Here is a 16,982-nt window from a genome sequence, read left to right on the forward strand (position 1 = left end):
TTGCCCTATTAAATTGGCAAACAAGATCTCGCATCCATTTCCGGCGAGAAGAAGAGGCGATCCGTGGGATTCGAAGCGGACCAGCTCTTTGGTGACGGAACGATGGCGATGGCGGCTCTCAGAAGGGAGGGGAGGCGGCTACTCATCTCTCCTGTCTCCTATAACTCCCCCGTCGCCCGATCAATGATTAATCATGAGTAAACTCTCGATCTATCAATAACCCCTTTCTATCTGTATTCGATTGATGGATCTTGCTGCCTGAATGTTAGAAAACTTTATGTTTTTTTTTTGTTTTTCTTCTGTGTTTCGATGTGATTCCTGATGCTGATTTTTGTCTTGTTTTATTGATTTATTTTATGTACGTTTACATGAATGGCTTCATGTTTAAAGATGGGATTTTTTTTTTTTTGATCTCAAATGTTTCAGACCTGAAACTACCTTCCTAATTATTGCCATTTATCTCGACTGTAACACCTCGATCCTAAGCTACTGTAACCATCATAGAAGGATCAGTATTGTCAACGGCAAGCCATCAAGAGAAGCGGATCAAAAACAGCGTTTGGAGGAAGTCGACGGCAGATAAAGGCCGAGCAAAATAGCGAAAATAGATTTTAATTGATTCAATCGTTTTTGTTTAATTTTTACGAATGATTGGGCCTAAAGCGTGCGTAGGTGCCTTTTCAAGTCTGCCGTCAAATTCCAGAGCTCAGCCTTAGCAGTGGAAACTACATAGCTGGAGTCTGGTAGGGGCGGAGGGAATTTTAGGTGATTAGTGAAATGTGTATTACCGAGTTGTATCTTTATTTTGTTGATAAATATATTGGATTTGTCAATAAAATTTGACTACCTTGTGTGGGAGATACTTGTATAGGAGGGGAAATATCTTGGATTTTACTACCTTCACTCCCCATGGGGCTTTTCTGATGGCTCTCTTTTTATTGAATCTTATCTAGGTTTGCATTTTAGCCAAGTTTTCCTCTATTTTCTTGGCTTTTTACCAAAACTAAAATTGAAGCTGGAGAATGTCATCCATTGTTGGCTTTGATTCCCACTGTTATGGTCACAATGAAACGACATCCACAAGTGATGATAGAGATAAGAGAGAAATTAAGAGAGGTGTAGATCGAGATTGATTGAGAGGGATAATGGAGATACGAGAAGAATAATAAGAAGAGAAGAGACAACTTGTATTATTGCTTCTTCTCCTCGATTATGTAACATATATTTATAGAATAAAATATACCTTGGTCATAGTAAAAAATTCATTTAAGATACAACTGAATCAATTAAAAATTATTGATATTTATTTTGTTTGATCCTTGTCAATCAAGTTTCTTCCTTTTTTGTATCTTGATTATCACACGTGGTTACAGATCCTCATAGCGATAACAGCTACCTTTGCTACTCTCTGGCCCATGTTACAAGCTTATGATCTATGAGTACATGTGTGTTATTTGTTCAATATAAAGACAATCTTATTGTAAAAATCAAATAATCACTGGCCTTTTTTCATTTTTTAAATCATGTAAAAAAAATATGGTTAAATGTTTTTTTTTTGTTTGGCTGATTCTAGTTGATTGACACTATAATTTTGTTTTACCAAGCGGCAAAAAATTAAGGTATTGGCTATTTGCTCTATTGTCCTGTGCTTAACAAGATCATAAGTTGGTGCAATTGAGCATGCAAGAACTCTCATCTTATTTTGCTTTATTCATTAGCTATTCGGTTATTACAAAACAAACATAAACCATCTAAGCTGTTTAAGAAAGTAAGGTTAAGGGGTGAGATTTTAGAGAGGGGTTATTCATTAGCTATTAGCTTTATTCACCCTTTTGATGTCTACCCTTCTAGTCGGCCCTATCTTCCCACTTTTTTTGTGAATCAACTGAAGTGAGACATGAAAATAGAAGCTAACAAGGTGAAGATATTTTCATGATTTGGTGGAGTTTCTATTTTGTGGACTTTTACCATGAATATACCTATGTCTGAACTTGCCTTCGCATGTGGAGAACTTCATTCCTGTCTCCCCATCCTGCCAAATCTCAACTGAATTTATGTAGAACCATATTTCCCGACTCTGCATTGGATTCCATCTGTCAGAAAAATGCAGGTTTTATGTAAATAATTAGTTCTTTGCTATAACTTTGTTCACATGGAACACAATTATATTGCTAACTCATTTCTCAATCAGCAATGAGCTTGGATTAATGGGCGCAAGGGCAGCTTCAACCCAAGCAGGTGTGAAATCTGTTGATCTCAAATTTCCTCTCTTTTTTTTTTTAGAATTTAGCCACTTAATTGAGGGTTTGATTGTTGCATTTATTTGTCTGCAGTGAGAAGCCGAATGAAGAGTGTTAAGAACATTCAAAAGATTACAAAGGCAATGAAAATGGTGGCATCATCAAAGCTTCGTGGTGTTCAAAACAAAACCATAAATTCCCGTGGCTTATGGCAGCCATTTACTGCATTGCTTGGGGATGCTCCTAGTATGCTTCTGGATTTCCATTCTCTAGAAGACACTTTTAGAAAAAAATTTAGTTTATAACTTTGACACTTCTAATCAACTGATCATTTGGTCTTCCTAATTTTACTCTGGTTGACATTGTAAATGCTTATGCATGAATTTGTTGATCTTTGTAGTTGTAAACAACAGTTGCACTCTGATTTACATGATAAACTGCAGACCTTGCTTGATGTTTGGGTCATGTAAGACTTTAGTACTAAAGATTTTAAAACTTCAAAAATCTGCATTTGCTGTCTGAATGTGATTGCAGGACTATTGTAAGTGGAATTTTTTTATACAAGCAATAATGGGTGATTTAAAGATGTTTTATAAAACAATGTCTTTGAAGTTATGAAATAGTAGAAAAGAAGTTCCCCAGTTACACCATTGTTTTATTTTTTTTTCTGGTTAATGTGCCTTGACAAAGTGTGCAATGGTTACCTAAATGATATATTGGGTTCAAAGAACCTTTGGGGGATGGGTATTAGAGGATAAGGAAATGTTAACTGTCAAGCTAGTTCACATACTTCTCAATTTAGGGAATAGATTATAGTGAGCACGTATTTTACTACCAGAAATATTTTCTATCTCCAGGATAAGTTACTCTTGAACTTTCCTGTGAGTCTAAATTAGATGGTGTCATGTGTATTATATGAATTCATACATAAGCTATGATTCTTGTGTCTGTTAGTAGGGTCTTAACATTTCCAAGGTTTATACTTCTTCGATCAGCAAATATTTTGATAATTGTTTTCTTTTCTTTTTTTTGTCAAGTTTGCACTTTCATCAGTTGTGCATTTGCTAGATTAATTCTATGTTTGAAGCAGTGAGTGTTTTTTCTTTTCTAGTATGACAAAATTATTCTGCATTCAGCATCCTGTCAGCCTATTGTTATCAGATTTTTTCCCATTTTTTTACTGATTCTGTCATGCTAACGATATCTTGTTGCATCACAGGTGTTGATGTCAAGAAGAATGTTATTGTGGTTATTACATCCGACAAGGGTCTTTGTGGTGGCATTAATTCCACGTCTGCCAAAGTCAGCAAGTTTCTTTACAAGTTGACTTCAGGTATTATCCATATATTACTATACAACATGACACTAGCATTTAAATTAAGATTGTAATTGACCTGATATTGCTATCAGGTCCAGAAAAGGATACGAAGTTTGTTGTATTGGGAGATAAAGGTAAGGTTCTATTGGTGCGTGAATTCAATAATAGCATTGAGTTGACCGTCTCTGGGTTACAAAAGCTTCCTCTCAATTATACTCAGGTCAGTTTTAATTATGATTTTCACATGTCCTAAGGATGAGGGATAATAAATCTTGCCTTAATTTCCTTATTTATTTATGCAATTATCTTTAACCTCGGATGGATCTTATCAATCTTTTTTTCACCTGCGCTGATGATGAGATGAGAAAAGAAAGTTTGTTGGCTTGCTTTCTTGAATTTGCACAGAAACTTATTGTACCAGTTATGGGTCAAATGTTCGAAAGCTAGACTAACTAAAGAATTAGGCAAATAAATTTTTTGTGTCTTCTCTTATACAATTACTGTTGTCTGTATCAATGATGGAAACATCAGTTGGTTGTGATCAGACAATTTCTATAATACTGGAGATGTTCAGGACACTGATAAGCATATTCTTAATACTTTCCTCGAAGCTTTGTTTGACCAACTTTCAACTTTAAGCATTTTCCTTGAGACAATATTCTGTATGGATAAGATAAATTGCAAAAAATTGAAATATTGGAGCAATGGAAAAATACTGAAAATTAAATACGAGTTAAGGAGCTGTTCTATGTGAAATTTCTCTCATTCTATATGAAATACCTTTCAAAATTTTGTGCTAATAGTTTTCTAATAAATATTTGTTTTCTATATGATCCGTCGCCTATTTCACTAGCCTATTAGTAGATATTCACCAAAACTCCCCACGTAATTGACTGGGCAAGACCAATAAGTCTCAATCATGTTACTTGTGTTGGAGGATGGTGATCCTTTTTCTTTTATTTAAAAAATAATAATTTTTATGTCATCTCATTACACTATGCTGCATTGGTACAGATTTCTGTTCTTGCTGATGATATTTTGAAGAATGTGGAGTATGATGCTCTGAGGATAGTTTATAACAAATTCCAGTCGGTTATGTCCTTTCTGCCATCTGTTTCAACAATACTATCTCCTGAGGTGATTTGAGTCTTTTTGAATATAAGATTTCATTTTCCGAAGTCATATTTCATAACACAGCCATTATACTATCATGCACTACCTTCATTTTTCAGACTGCGGAGAAAGAGTCAGAAGCAGGAGGGATTCTTGGTGAGTTGGACTCTTACGAAATCGAAGGGGGTGAGACTAAAGCTGAAATCCTGCAGAATCTTGCTGAATTCCAATTTTCTTGCGTGAGTTTTCTTCAATAGTTTGAAATTTGACTGTTTTTCCTATTTACTGGAGAATTACAATTTCTTCATACATGTAGGTGTTACTGGCTTTGCTACCAACTTGTCCACTAATAATTGTTTAATTTAATCTACATGAACGATAAATACATTTTAAGTTCATTCTATATCAGAACCTTCTAATGATTTTCATTGGATGTTGACTGATATATCCGTGCTGTTTCAGCTTCTGTATAATGCAGCCATGGAAAATGCTTGTAGTGAGCTGGGAGCACGTATGTCTTCCATGGACAATTCTAGTAAGAATGCCGGGGAAATGCTCGATCGACTAACTCTCAGTTACAACAGGTCTCTCCCGCTTTCTCTCATGTACATTTTATTAGGAGTGCTCAAGTTTTAGAACTGACTTTATTCTTCATCTGTTTCTCCAAAGGACTCGTCAAGCTTCAATTACCACAGAGCTGTCAGAGATCATCTCAGGAGCAGCTGCTCTTACTGGCTAGATTGAAGGTTTAGAACATCTATTCCTTCATCTAAAATTTCACATTGACATGTTTGTCCTCTGCAATAAGCTATGAGGAATTTCTTTTGCCTCAAATGGTATCATGCTCTTGTTTTTATGATTGTCGTGGTAATTTTACAACGACAAAGGCTGTAATAACTCACTTTGCAATTTCCTTCTCTCCGTTTTGATTGCCTCAGGCATCCCCATAAAATCATCTGCAAACCTCATTTCTTAACTGCTCAGTAGAATATTTGTAGGAATCTTGTGTTCTTTTTGGTCAAACAACTTATCGGCCCATAATCTCCAGGTAACCCCCAGTGTTGATCGCCATTGTCGTCCATTCTTTTTACTAGCAAGCTTGGTGGTGCGACCCAAATCCTATGGTCGTCACCTGTAAATCCTTACAATAAAAATCACAGTAAATGATCCTTTTAATACCTCTATTCTATTTGCATATTTTCTAGGAGTCCAGATCTTTGATCTCTTTATGGTTCCTTCTGTAATTTGTAGGTTACATTGTTGTTGGATTTTGGTTAAAATTGGCTACAATCTCTTTTGGGTATACCTTGCTATTTAAGTTATAGTTTTGGAGTGAACTAAACGGCTGGAGGTTGTCAATAGTGGGCAAATTGTATGGTGCCAAACTAGGGGCGGCCCATCCACCGTCCTCCAGTCTTTTGGTTCAACCCAAAAATATAAGTTAAGTGGGTAGGTAAATTCAGAGAAGATTGCAGATAATTTTGGTCAGATTTTAACTGCGATTCAACATGTAAATTGTGGAATTGTGGAAGGGATCAAAGATTACGGATCAGATCATGTCTCATTTTCTAGACATCGCATACCACAATCATATCACCATCTTGTATAGAATGTTAATATATGTTCAAAAAGTGATTTTTTTTTTAAACTTCAACTAGATTATTTATTATTATTATTTTTTGAAATATGCCATATTAATTATTATTTTTTTATAAATAATAATTCATATTTTAACTCCAGCAGTGGCAAATTAGTCATGATCGATCTAAAACTTGGATAAGGTGAGTTGTATTAGATTATCACTTAGTGGTAAAATTATGTTAAATGTTTAATAAATAGATCTATTCGACAATTAAATAGATCTATTTGATAATTTATTAAAAGGTGTATTTAAGCTTTCAAATTTATCAAAAGGTGTATGTTATTTTGTTATTTATCAAAAGACGACATCTTTTTACAATGTTTTTTTCATTCTATTCTGTCATTTCTCTTTTCTCTTTCTTCTTATATATGCAATATTTTCTTTTTCTTTTACTGTGCTCTTCATATGCATTCATGCATAATAACATGAATTTAAAATGTCTATTGAGAAGTTGATTCTTTAGCTATTCTTCTAAAGATATTTTAACACCCTTAAGAAGTCAAAATAAGCAATGGATAACACCATTTAATTTCTTGCAACCCTAGAAATTTACAGGAATTGAAATGGGTATAATCGGTGCTCTCTAGATTCATCAATAGATTTCGATCAAAATATACTGATGGACCTAAAGAGCTCCAATTGCACTCATTTCAGTTCTTGTGGATTTCTGGGATTGTAAAAATTCAAATATGCTATTTATTATTTATTTTGACATCTCGGAGGTGTTAAAATATAATAAAGAGAAATCATCAAAAATTTTCACGTTGGACCTGATATCATTCCATATGAGGTCCAATATGGAGAATTTTGACGATTCTTTCTTATTACATGTTAACACTTCGAGAAGTTAAAATAAATAATGGATAACATATTTAAACTCCTTTCAACCTCAGAAATCGATAGGAACTGAAATGAGTGCAATCGAAGTTCTCTAGGTCCATTAGTAGATTTTGGTTGAAATCCATTGATGGATTAGAGAGCATTGCACTCATTTTAATTCATGTGGATTTCTGAGATTGCAAAGAGTTAAACGGTGTTATCCATTGCTTATTTTGACTTTTCAGAAGTGTTAAAATATCTTTAGAAGAATCGGCGTGCAAAAGAGAGGAAAGAAAAAAATAGATAGAGAACAAAGAAGAGATGTTCCATACATAGGAGAAAAAAGAAGAGATAGAGAAATGGCAGAGAAATAAAAATGAAAAATAGTTTATCAAGGGGGTAGAATGGGAATAGCACTGTAAAAAGGTGCGCTTTTTTGTAAATAATAAAGTAGCATTCATTTTTTGTAAATTTAAAAATCTAAATATATATTTTGATAAATTATCGAGATCTATTAAATTATTATGCTAATGTTAGGTTATTTTTAGAAGAAATATATTATAGGGTCTGATTGAAAAAAAAAATCGAGAAATATGTTTATGATGGTACGAGTATAGATAATGTGAAATTATGATAAATATGTATATTAAATAAGAAAGATAAAAAAAAATATGACTGGATTAATCATGCGTAAAGGAATTCATAAACTTGATTCGTTTAGTGGAATAATATTTAGATATTGGTATTGTTATATAATTCATATTTTATTGGTACCATTAGGCTTTCACAACTTATAGCATATTCTTTCACCCTCACACGTTATTTTCAAATTCAAAAATTATACTTTATGGAAAATTATACTTTATTTCCATTGAACTATGTTTTATGATAAGGATCGCAATTTAATAAATTAGTAGTGCATTAGCAATTCTAAGTAAACAAATAAATCTACAAAGCCTTTTTGTTTCATAGTGTTGTTTAATTATTGGATTGATGTTACTTTGGATTTAATTCTTTAATTGACCACCAATTGGTAGGTTTACTTGATAGCAAAGTATGGCCATTGTCCCTAACAATGAGATTATTTATTATGATGGAGTTCGCATCAAGAGTCTTTGTTTCAAGTGATTTGTTCCAGTAGTTGTTGTCGTTAAGTCGCATTTTCTTTAACTTCTCAACTTATCCACGAGGGACGACGATAAATTTGGTCCGGTCCCAAAGATTTTAGTAGATATTTATGATACCTTTTTAAAGTTCAAACCAAAAGGATTAGCCCCAGACATAGTTGGAGAAGTCAAAATAAGGGCTAAATTGAGCTTTGTAGATGTCTATATAAATAATATAGATATATATTATAAAAATGAAACTCGATTTCATATTATCATTAAATTATTTTTTGTTCATAATATTATCAGCTTCGCAAGATATTATAAAAAAATCAAATGAAGATAAACGATACCATATACTACTAAACAAACACAAATTTTATGTGAAAATTGTATAGGAAAATGATGGTACATGATCAAACTAATGAGGATATGCTTACACAAAAAGGTCTCTTTAATCACATTGCTCTAAGATTTGTGCACACAAATGCTAGAAAGTGACTTTTATCAAATCTAATATGAAATAGATTTTCACCCTACTTTTGCCCTAATTCTAATGGGTTTTTTAGGTGCATCATTCACTCGTAGTGCTTTTCGATAACCCACAACCGACGATTGTTTATTGTTCTTGAATTGAAATGAGAAAATGTAAATATTTCATACAAATTTTTATATTTGAGCTCATTCACATCAAAATAATGTATGTCTACACATGCACTTCCAAATGAGCTTTGTTTTGTTAGCCCACATCATTTTTGCCGTGATGACAAAGTGCAAAATGATATTATAAATGATCGACAATGACCCCATGCAATTTGTAGCTTTTAGTTCCTTGAAGGCTTTGGATTGAAGAAACCAACACAGAAAGCATGAATTCCTTTTTGATCTTCAATGGCCAATGGTTTTGTAAATGTTTAAGTTTTTAATTTACCTATTTTGGGTCACTTTGCATTTTTTTTAAAAATAAAATAAATTTGCCTAAAGCATAAATTGTGCTACCCAAATGAATTCAAACAATTGTATGCAAGATCCTTGTTGTAGGCAAGATCCTTGTTGTGCTAATAAAATTAAATGTGAAAGATGTAGATTTCTACATAGAATCCATAATAAATACCTCTGATAGATCATATTTCTTGAATTTAATGATAACATCCGCATGTTATCTTAAAAGATAATATCCAATAATTAATTGCATGGTTTTTATGATAATAGTTTGATTTCATGAACTTTGAATAGCCTCGAGGAAGAATTATAGATATGTATCTATAGCCCTCACATCTTGATGCTCCAAAGGAGTGTAAAATGTTTTGTTAGGAATACAATGCCTCTAGGTTTAAGGACCTCTAGGTTTTTTTATTTAAAATCAAACTAAATATATTTTTATTTAAGGACCTCTAGTTGTCACGATAGATCTTCATATGTATATTTTTTTTATTTACTCATATGACTAGTAGAAAATTTTTGTGGGACTGAACAAGAACATTTGTTGTCAGAATAGATCTCCATGTATATTTTTCTGGTTTACTCAGTTAATTGATTTCTGTGTAGCTGAATGTCACCAACAATATTAATATAGAGCCAGAGACTTGATAAGTTGTACCAACAAAAAAAATAATAATAATATACAATTAAAATGCTGAATTAGAATTAATAGCAATTATTAAAATGTAGACATATAAAGATAAATCGAATAAGAAATAAAGCTATTAATTAAAATTCATAATTAGACCTATTAAAATTGAATAACATTAGTTTGAATAATATATATAACAATGTTAAAGCGAAGGTCTTAATTAGAAGTAATAACAATTATTAAAATGTAGACATATAAAATAACAAGAAATAAAAATATTAATGAAAATTCATAATTAGACCTATTGAAATATGTATAAGGTTCATTTGAATAATATAAATGATAAAATATAACAAAGATGATATATTTACTATAAATATTTCTCACCGATTGTGTAAAAGGAGATTTATAGTCTACCATAAAATAATTAAAGAGTGGGAGAAGTTTTTTCTCGAAGGATATGTATTCATCATAAATTGACTTTTTTTTATTATAATAAAATTATGTCTTCTAATTAATTAGATATCCACGTGGAATGAGAATGACCCATTCATATTTATAGTAAAAGGTAGTTATACGTCCTTGTATGTTATCCAAGATTTGAAGAAATGATGTAAATTAATATATATTATATTTCCCTTTGAATAATATCATTCCGTCATGCTCAACTTTCTTTTATATATATATATATATATATATATATATATATATATATATCCTGCTATCACTTTTCATATATGAGTAAGTATTCAATTAAAATTGAATTGAATCGAATTAATCGAATCGAATCGACTTTTTTTCAAACAAATCGAATCAAATCGATTTTTTATAAAAATCGAACCGAACTAATTGAATTTTCAATAAAATCAAACAAACCGAACCGAATAAATTAATTTTTTTCTAAAAATTTGATTTGACTTAATAAAAATTTAATTCAGTCTAAAACTTATGTGGTAAAAAATCGACTTGGTCAAAAAATACAATCTATTCGATTAATTCGATTTAATCGAATAAAAAAATTTAAAACCGAACCCGAACCGAATTAATCAATTTTTTGAAGAAAAAAAAAATTGAATTTTCAAATAAACCGAACCGAATTTTTAAATTCGATCAATTTGATCGATTTTTTTTATTTAACCGAACTTTTGCTCAACTCTACGTATATCTCATTCCCTTACTCTTTCTTTTTCTTACTGTCAAAATAGTCAGATGGAGAGGAAGCCTAAGCCTCTCAAGACTACCTTCTAAATACATCTAGTTACAGTAAGTTACAATGTTATTATGAATCGTATCAGGCATGGATGATTCCAACAACCCATTTATATCAATTGAAGATGCTCTCACGGACGATAAACGAATCAAATACCACAACGATTACCTTTCGAATTTATCTGCTTCCATAAGGTAATTCCTAATCTGATTTTGCCAGTGAGATTCCTAGAACTTTAAAGTGATCAGTCTCAGGAACAAGATTAATCATTCTAGTAATGCAACGTATTGTTGAAAGTATGACTTGGACAAAACTGATGCCGAATACATACCGATACAGATGAACGAGAAATAAGATGAGACATACAGTGATTGTTTGGAGTTGACAATGGATTTAACAATTGAAATTGCATATGTTGTTGTGTTATGCAGTGAAGATGGTTGTAATGTCACTACAAAAATAATGAGGTTTATCGGCAGAATATACCGACGGAATATGATTCCATCGGTATATATTGATATTACCGACGAAATTTAAATTCTATCGGTAATATTCTGATATTACCGGCGGATATTTAATTCCATCGGTATATTCTGAAATTATCGACGGAAATTAGTATATTCTGAAATTACCGACGGGAAAATAATTTCCGTCGATATTATTTTTCGACGGAATTAAATTTCCGTCGATAAAATGATGGAACTATTTATTATCGGGAAAATAATAAAATTACCGACGGAATCTAGATTCCGTCGGTAAGGACGGAGATTACCAACGGAAAATAGATTCCGTTGGTAATTCTGAAAAATATTATCGGAAAAAATAATAGGATTACCGACGGAATCTAGATTCCGTTGATAATCTCCGACGGAAATAAGATTCTGTCGGTAATTCTGAAATAAAATTATGTCACTGACCCTTCTCCTCTTGCGTGCTCGTCTTTCTCCTCTTCGGCGATTTCGGTGCGATCTCTCCTCTCCGTGATCTTCGGGTAAGTTCACTCCTTCTCGAGCCATTTTCTCCCCTTCCCAACCTCCGTTGGAATCTTAAAATATTAAAATAACAAGATTATCGACAGAATCTTATTTCCGTCGGTAATCTCGAAAAATATTAAAATAACATGATTACCGATGAAATTTCAATTCCGTCGATATATCTGTTGCCGACATATTTCCTCCCGACAACTAAATTTCCATCATAATTCCGTCACTAAACTATTATACCGACGGAAGTACGACGAAAAATTTTGTCGGTAATCCTGTTTTTTTTAGTGTGTAAAGGGATACTTTGCCTGGTCTCTTCTTGACAATTGGGAATGGGCCGCCGGATATACTTCACGATTTGGCTTGTACTTTGTCGACTACAAAGACAATCTCAAGAGATATCCAAAGAACTCTGTGGGCTGGTTCAAGAAATTGCTAAAATCTTCCTGAAGAACAGGGCAACCTGGTTGACCTACTAAAGTATTTGCAAAATGGATATTGCGTTGAAAGGAATACGTGAAGTAGATTGTTGGTCGCACAGGCATAAGAATCGTTATCTTGTTTCATGTTAATTCTCATTCAATAAAAGTGAACTTTGATTATCAATTCTATACCAGTATTCTAATGCTATAAATCCCAGGAATATTAATTTTATCTATTCAATTAGGTCAGCTTGTTGGCCATAAACACATCCAAATTAAGTGCTCTCCATCTGAACCATGAAATGAGATTTACTCTTAAGAATGGCAGAAGCAGTACAAAGGCCTAAAAGGCAGTTGAGAGCTTCAAATTACCTTATTCTGGAGAATCTTTCGGCTCGCATCAAAGTAGTGATTTGGGTGGTTGATGCCGCTGTCGTAGTGAGCATCGTGGGTAGCCTCGAGTGTCAATGTACAAGCTATCTGAGATTGTCATTGTGAAGTTTAGGATCAATGCAATAAAAGAAGTCAAAATCTCAACGATTGGAGCTTGTTTGTTGATGCAAGAGCTCTGAGATTTAGGAATTGGAATACCTGATAATGTTTGTTCCGAACGTTATCCAATATGCCATCTACTAAGCGTCCACAAACTCCCATTTTAGTAAAGAGCAGCTCTCAAATTTTCCTCACTGTTAAGATAGATAAGCTCTCAAATTTTATTATTTATTTTGACATCTCGGAGGTGTTAAAATATAATAAGGAGGAATCATCAAAAATCTCTACGTTGGGTCTGATATCATTACATATGAGGTCCAACATAGAGAATTTTGACGATTCTTTCTTATTACATTTTAACACTTCTGAAAAGCTGAAATAAACAATGTATAGCATCTTTGAACTCTTTGCAACTTCAGAAATTCACAGGAACGGAAATGGATATAATCGGAGTTTTCTAGGTCAATTAGTAGATTTTGGTTGAAATCCATTGATGAACCTAGAGAGTTCCGATTGCACTCATTTTAGTTCCTGTGAATTTCTGGGGTTGCAAGGAGTTAAACGGTGTTATCCATTGTTTATTTTGACTTCTCAGATGTGTTGAAATATTTTTAGAAGAATCGACATGCAAAAGAGAGGAAAGAAAAAAAAAAAAAAAGCAAAGAAAAGATGTTCCATGCATAGGAGGAAAAAGAAGAGAGAGAAAAATGATAGAGAAAATAAAAAGAAAAATAATTTGTCAGAGGATAGAATGGAAAGAGCACCGTAAAAAGGTGTGCCTTTTTGTAAAATAATAAAGTAGCATGTATTTTTTGATAAATTTAAAAAATCTATACGTTTTTTTTTGATAAATTATCAAAATATATTAAATTATTATGTTAATGTTAAGTTATTTCTCAAAAGAAATATGTTGTAGTGTCTGATTGAGAAAAAACTCCAAAAAACATATTTAAGATGGTATGGATATATATTTAAACAATCAATAAATGTTCTAGTTAGGTAATATGAAATTATGATAAATATATATATTAAATAAGGAAGAAAAAAATAAAAAAAAATACTAAATTAATCATACGTAAAAGGATTCATACATTTCATTCGATCGTTCAGTGGAATAATATTTAGATATTGGTATTGTTATATAATTCATATTTTATTGGTACCATTAGGCTTTCACAACTTGTAGCATATTCTTTCACCCTCGCAAGTTATTTTCAAACTCAAAAATTATACTTTATGAAAAATTATACTTTATTTCCATTAAACTATGTTTTATGATAAGGATCCCAATTTAATAAATTAGGTAGGGCATTAGCAATTCTAAGTAAACAAATAAATCTACAAAGCCTTTTTGTTTCATAGTGTTGTTTAATTATTGAATTGATGGTACTTTGGATTTAATTCTTTAATTGACTACCAATTGGTAGGTTCACTTGATAGCAAAGTATGGCCATTGTCCCTAACAATGAGATTATTTATTATGATGGAGTTCGCATCAAGAGTCTTTGTTTCAACTGGCTTGTTCCGGTAGTTGTTGTCGTTAAGTCGCATTTTCTTTAACTTCTCAACTTATCTACGAGTGACGACGATAAATTTGGTCCGGTCCCAAAGATTTTAGTAGATATTTATCATACCTTTATAAAGTTCAAACCAAAAGGATTAGGATGAGACATAGTTGGAGAAGTCAAAAATAAACAAAGGACTAAATTAAGCTTTGTAGATGTCTATATAAATAATATAGATATGTATTATCATTATAAAAATGAAAATCGATTTTATATTATCATCAAATTATTTTTTGCTCATAATATTATCATCTTCGCATGATATTTATTATAAACTAAATGAAGATATCTGATTAAAAATCAAATGAAGATAAACGATACCATATACTATATATAACTAAACAAACACAAATTTTATGTGAAAATTGTATAGGAAAATGATGGTACATGATCAAACTAATGAGGATATGCTTACACAAAAAGGTCTCTTTAATCACATTTCTCTAAGATTTGTGCACACAAATGCTAGAAAGTGACTTTTATCAAATCTAATATGAAATAGATTTTCACCCTACTTTTGCCCTAATTCGATTCTTTATCGAGTTCCATGTAATGGGTTTTTTAGGTGCATCATTCATTCGTAGTGCTTTTCAATAACCTACAACCGACGATTGTTTATTGTTATTGAATTGAAACGAGAAAATGTAAATATTTCATAGAAATTTTTATATTCGAGCTCGTTCACATCAAAATAATGTATGTCTACCCATGCACTTCCAATGAGCTTTGTTTTGTTTGCCCACAACATCATTTTTGCCGTGAGGACATAGTGCAAAATGGAGGATTTAATGCTATTATAAATGATCGACAATGACCCCATGCAATTTGTAGCTTTTAGTTCCTTGAAGGCTTTGGATTGAAGAAATCAACACAGAAAGCATGAATTCCTTTTTGATTTTCAATGGCCAATGGTTTTGTAAATGTTTAAGTTTTTAATTTACCTATTTTGGGTCACTTTGCAATTCTTTTTTTTTTTAAAAAAATCAATTTGCCTAAAGCATAAATTGTGCTACCCAAATGAATTCAAACAATTGTATTCAAGATCCTTGTTGTAGACTTATATCAATTGCGGAAATAAAATTAAATGTGAAAGATGCATATTTCTACATAGAATCCATAATAAAGACCTCTCAAAGATCATATTTATTGAGTTTAATGATAATATCCGCATGTTATCTTAAAAGATAGTATCCAATAATTAATTGCATCGTTTTATGATAATAGTTTGATTTCATGAAATTTGAATAACCTCTCGAGGAAGAATTATAGATATGTATCTATAGCTAGGCCTCACATCTTGATGCTCCCAAGGAGTGTAAAATGTTTTGTTAGGAATACAATGCCTCTAGGTTTAAGGACTTCTAGGTTTTTTTTATTTAAAATCAAACTCTATATATTTTTATAAGAGTTCTAACCCGGATTTAAATAGCCTAAGATTTTTTTTTAAAAAAAAAAATATTAACAGGAAAAAAGAAAAAGAAAAGAAAAACTCATCCTAAAAAAAAAGATAAAATCTAAATTAATTTTTAAAAAATAATCCTAAAAATTTAAAACAAATAAAAGGAAAAAATTAAAAGGCCAAATCTAAAATTTTGACGACTCGGTTAGCCGATTCCGTGTCGTCTGGACTTCAAATAGAGTGTAACTATGTCAATATGTCACAAGCTAATCATCTTCTTCAAGATCCAAAAGGGAGGTTGGCAGTGTCGTTTTCTGCTTGTCACAGTTTGAATGGGAAAATAATTGTATCAGAAGATATAAATTGGTGATGCTGCTAGATGCTCTTGCATTAGACGTCCCGAGTTGAAAAGAACTCATTCTCGAGTTCAATGTAGTGTCTTCAAGATCAAAAGTCCTTGAGTGTCGGTAAATCAAAAGTCTCGTAAGTGGTAGAATGGGAAGAAGATCCTCTAACATTAACTCGATCAAATTTATGAGTGGCTCTGAACATGGACTGCATCCTTAGAAAATCAACCATCTAGAATCTCAAGAATTCAGATAATCAGCCATCTAGAATCTCAAGAATGACAAAAATCTCACAATCATCACCATGAATTATCTCGTCTGACTCACTAGTTGACTCGGTTTCGTCTTCATCATAAATTAGATCACCGACTATTTCTGTCATCCATATCTTTCTCAATAAAATTTTTATCCAAATTAAAATAAAAAACTTACTGCCTTTAAAATCTCGAGCATTATGATCACAGTGTGAAACTTCCTTAGCCGAAACCTGTATGGCACATCCTCGATCACGTTCCTCACAATCTTTAAGATCTTGCATCGCTAAAAGTTGAGATAACTTCGTGACTTGTCTTTGTAGATCTTCAAGTATCTCATATTTAGTGTTATAGTCATGATGTGCAACTTCCTATTCATGAGATCTAAGGTTCTAATACCAACTGATGTGGAGGAAGAAATTTAATGTGCGACGTTCAAATTAGAGGTTTACAGAGAAAGACATATGAAAATAATTAGTAAACAAAGATAAACCACCTC

At 32.0% G+C, this 16,982-nt stretch overlaps 1 protein-coding gene across 1 annotated transcript; it reads left to right on the top strand.

Annotated features, from left to right (window-relative positions):
- Nucleotides 1–14: 14 nt before the first annotated feature.
- On the top strand, nt 15–5,647 carry LOC122002614 (ATP synthase subunit gamma, mitochondrial-like). The gene is made up of 9 exons (XM_042557840.1): nt 15–197; nt 2,192–2,238; nt 2,334–2,486; nt 3,460–3,573; nt 3,651–3,778; nt 4,573–4,695; nt 4,791–4,910; nt 5,134–5,255; nt 5,341–5,647. The coding sequence occupies exons 1-9, from the start codon at nt 103–105 to the stop codon at nt 5,408–5,410; spliced, it is 972 nt and encodes a 323-aa protein (XP_042413774.1). The 5' UTR covers nt 15–102; the 3' UTR covers nt 5,411–5,647.
- Nucleotides 5,648–16,982: the final 11,335 nt, after the last annotated feature.

This window comes from Zingiber officinale, chromosome 7A, assembly GCF_018446385.1.
Source record: "Zingiber officinale cultivar Zhangliang chromosome 7A, Zo_v1.1, whole genome shotgun sequence".
Classification (NCBI taxonomy): domain Eukaryota; kingdom Viridiplantae; phylum Streptophyta; class Magnoliopsida; order Zingiberales; family Zingiberaceae; genus Zingiber; species Zingiber officinale.

What these genes read in the sequence shown, in the direction of transcription:
- LOC122002614 (XM_042557840.1), top strand. Translation starts at nt 103, where the DNA reads ATGGCGATGGCGGCTCTCAGAAGGGAGGGGAGGCGGCTACTCATCTCT. An exon ending in CGATCAATGATTAATCATGA is followed by an intron (nt 198 to 2,191) that starts GTAAACTCTCGA and finishes TTTCTCAATCAG; the next exon opens with CAATGAGCTTGGATTAATGG. An exon ending in GGCAGCTTCAACCCAAGCAG is followed by an intron (nt 2,239 to 2,333) that starts GTGTGAAATCTG and finishes ATTTGTCTGCAG; the next exon opens with TGAGAAGCCGAATGAAGAGT.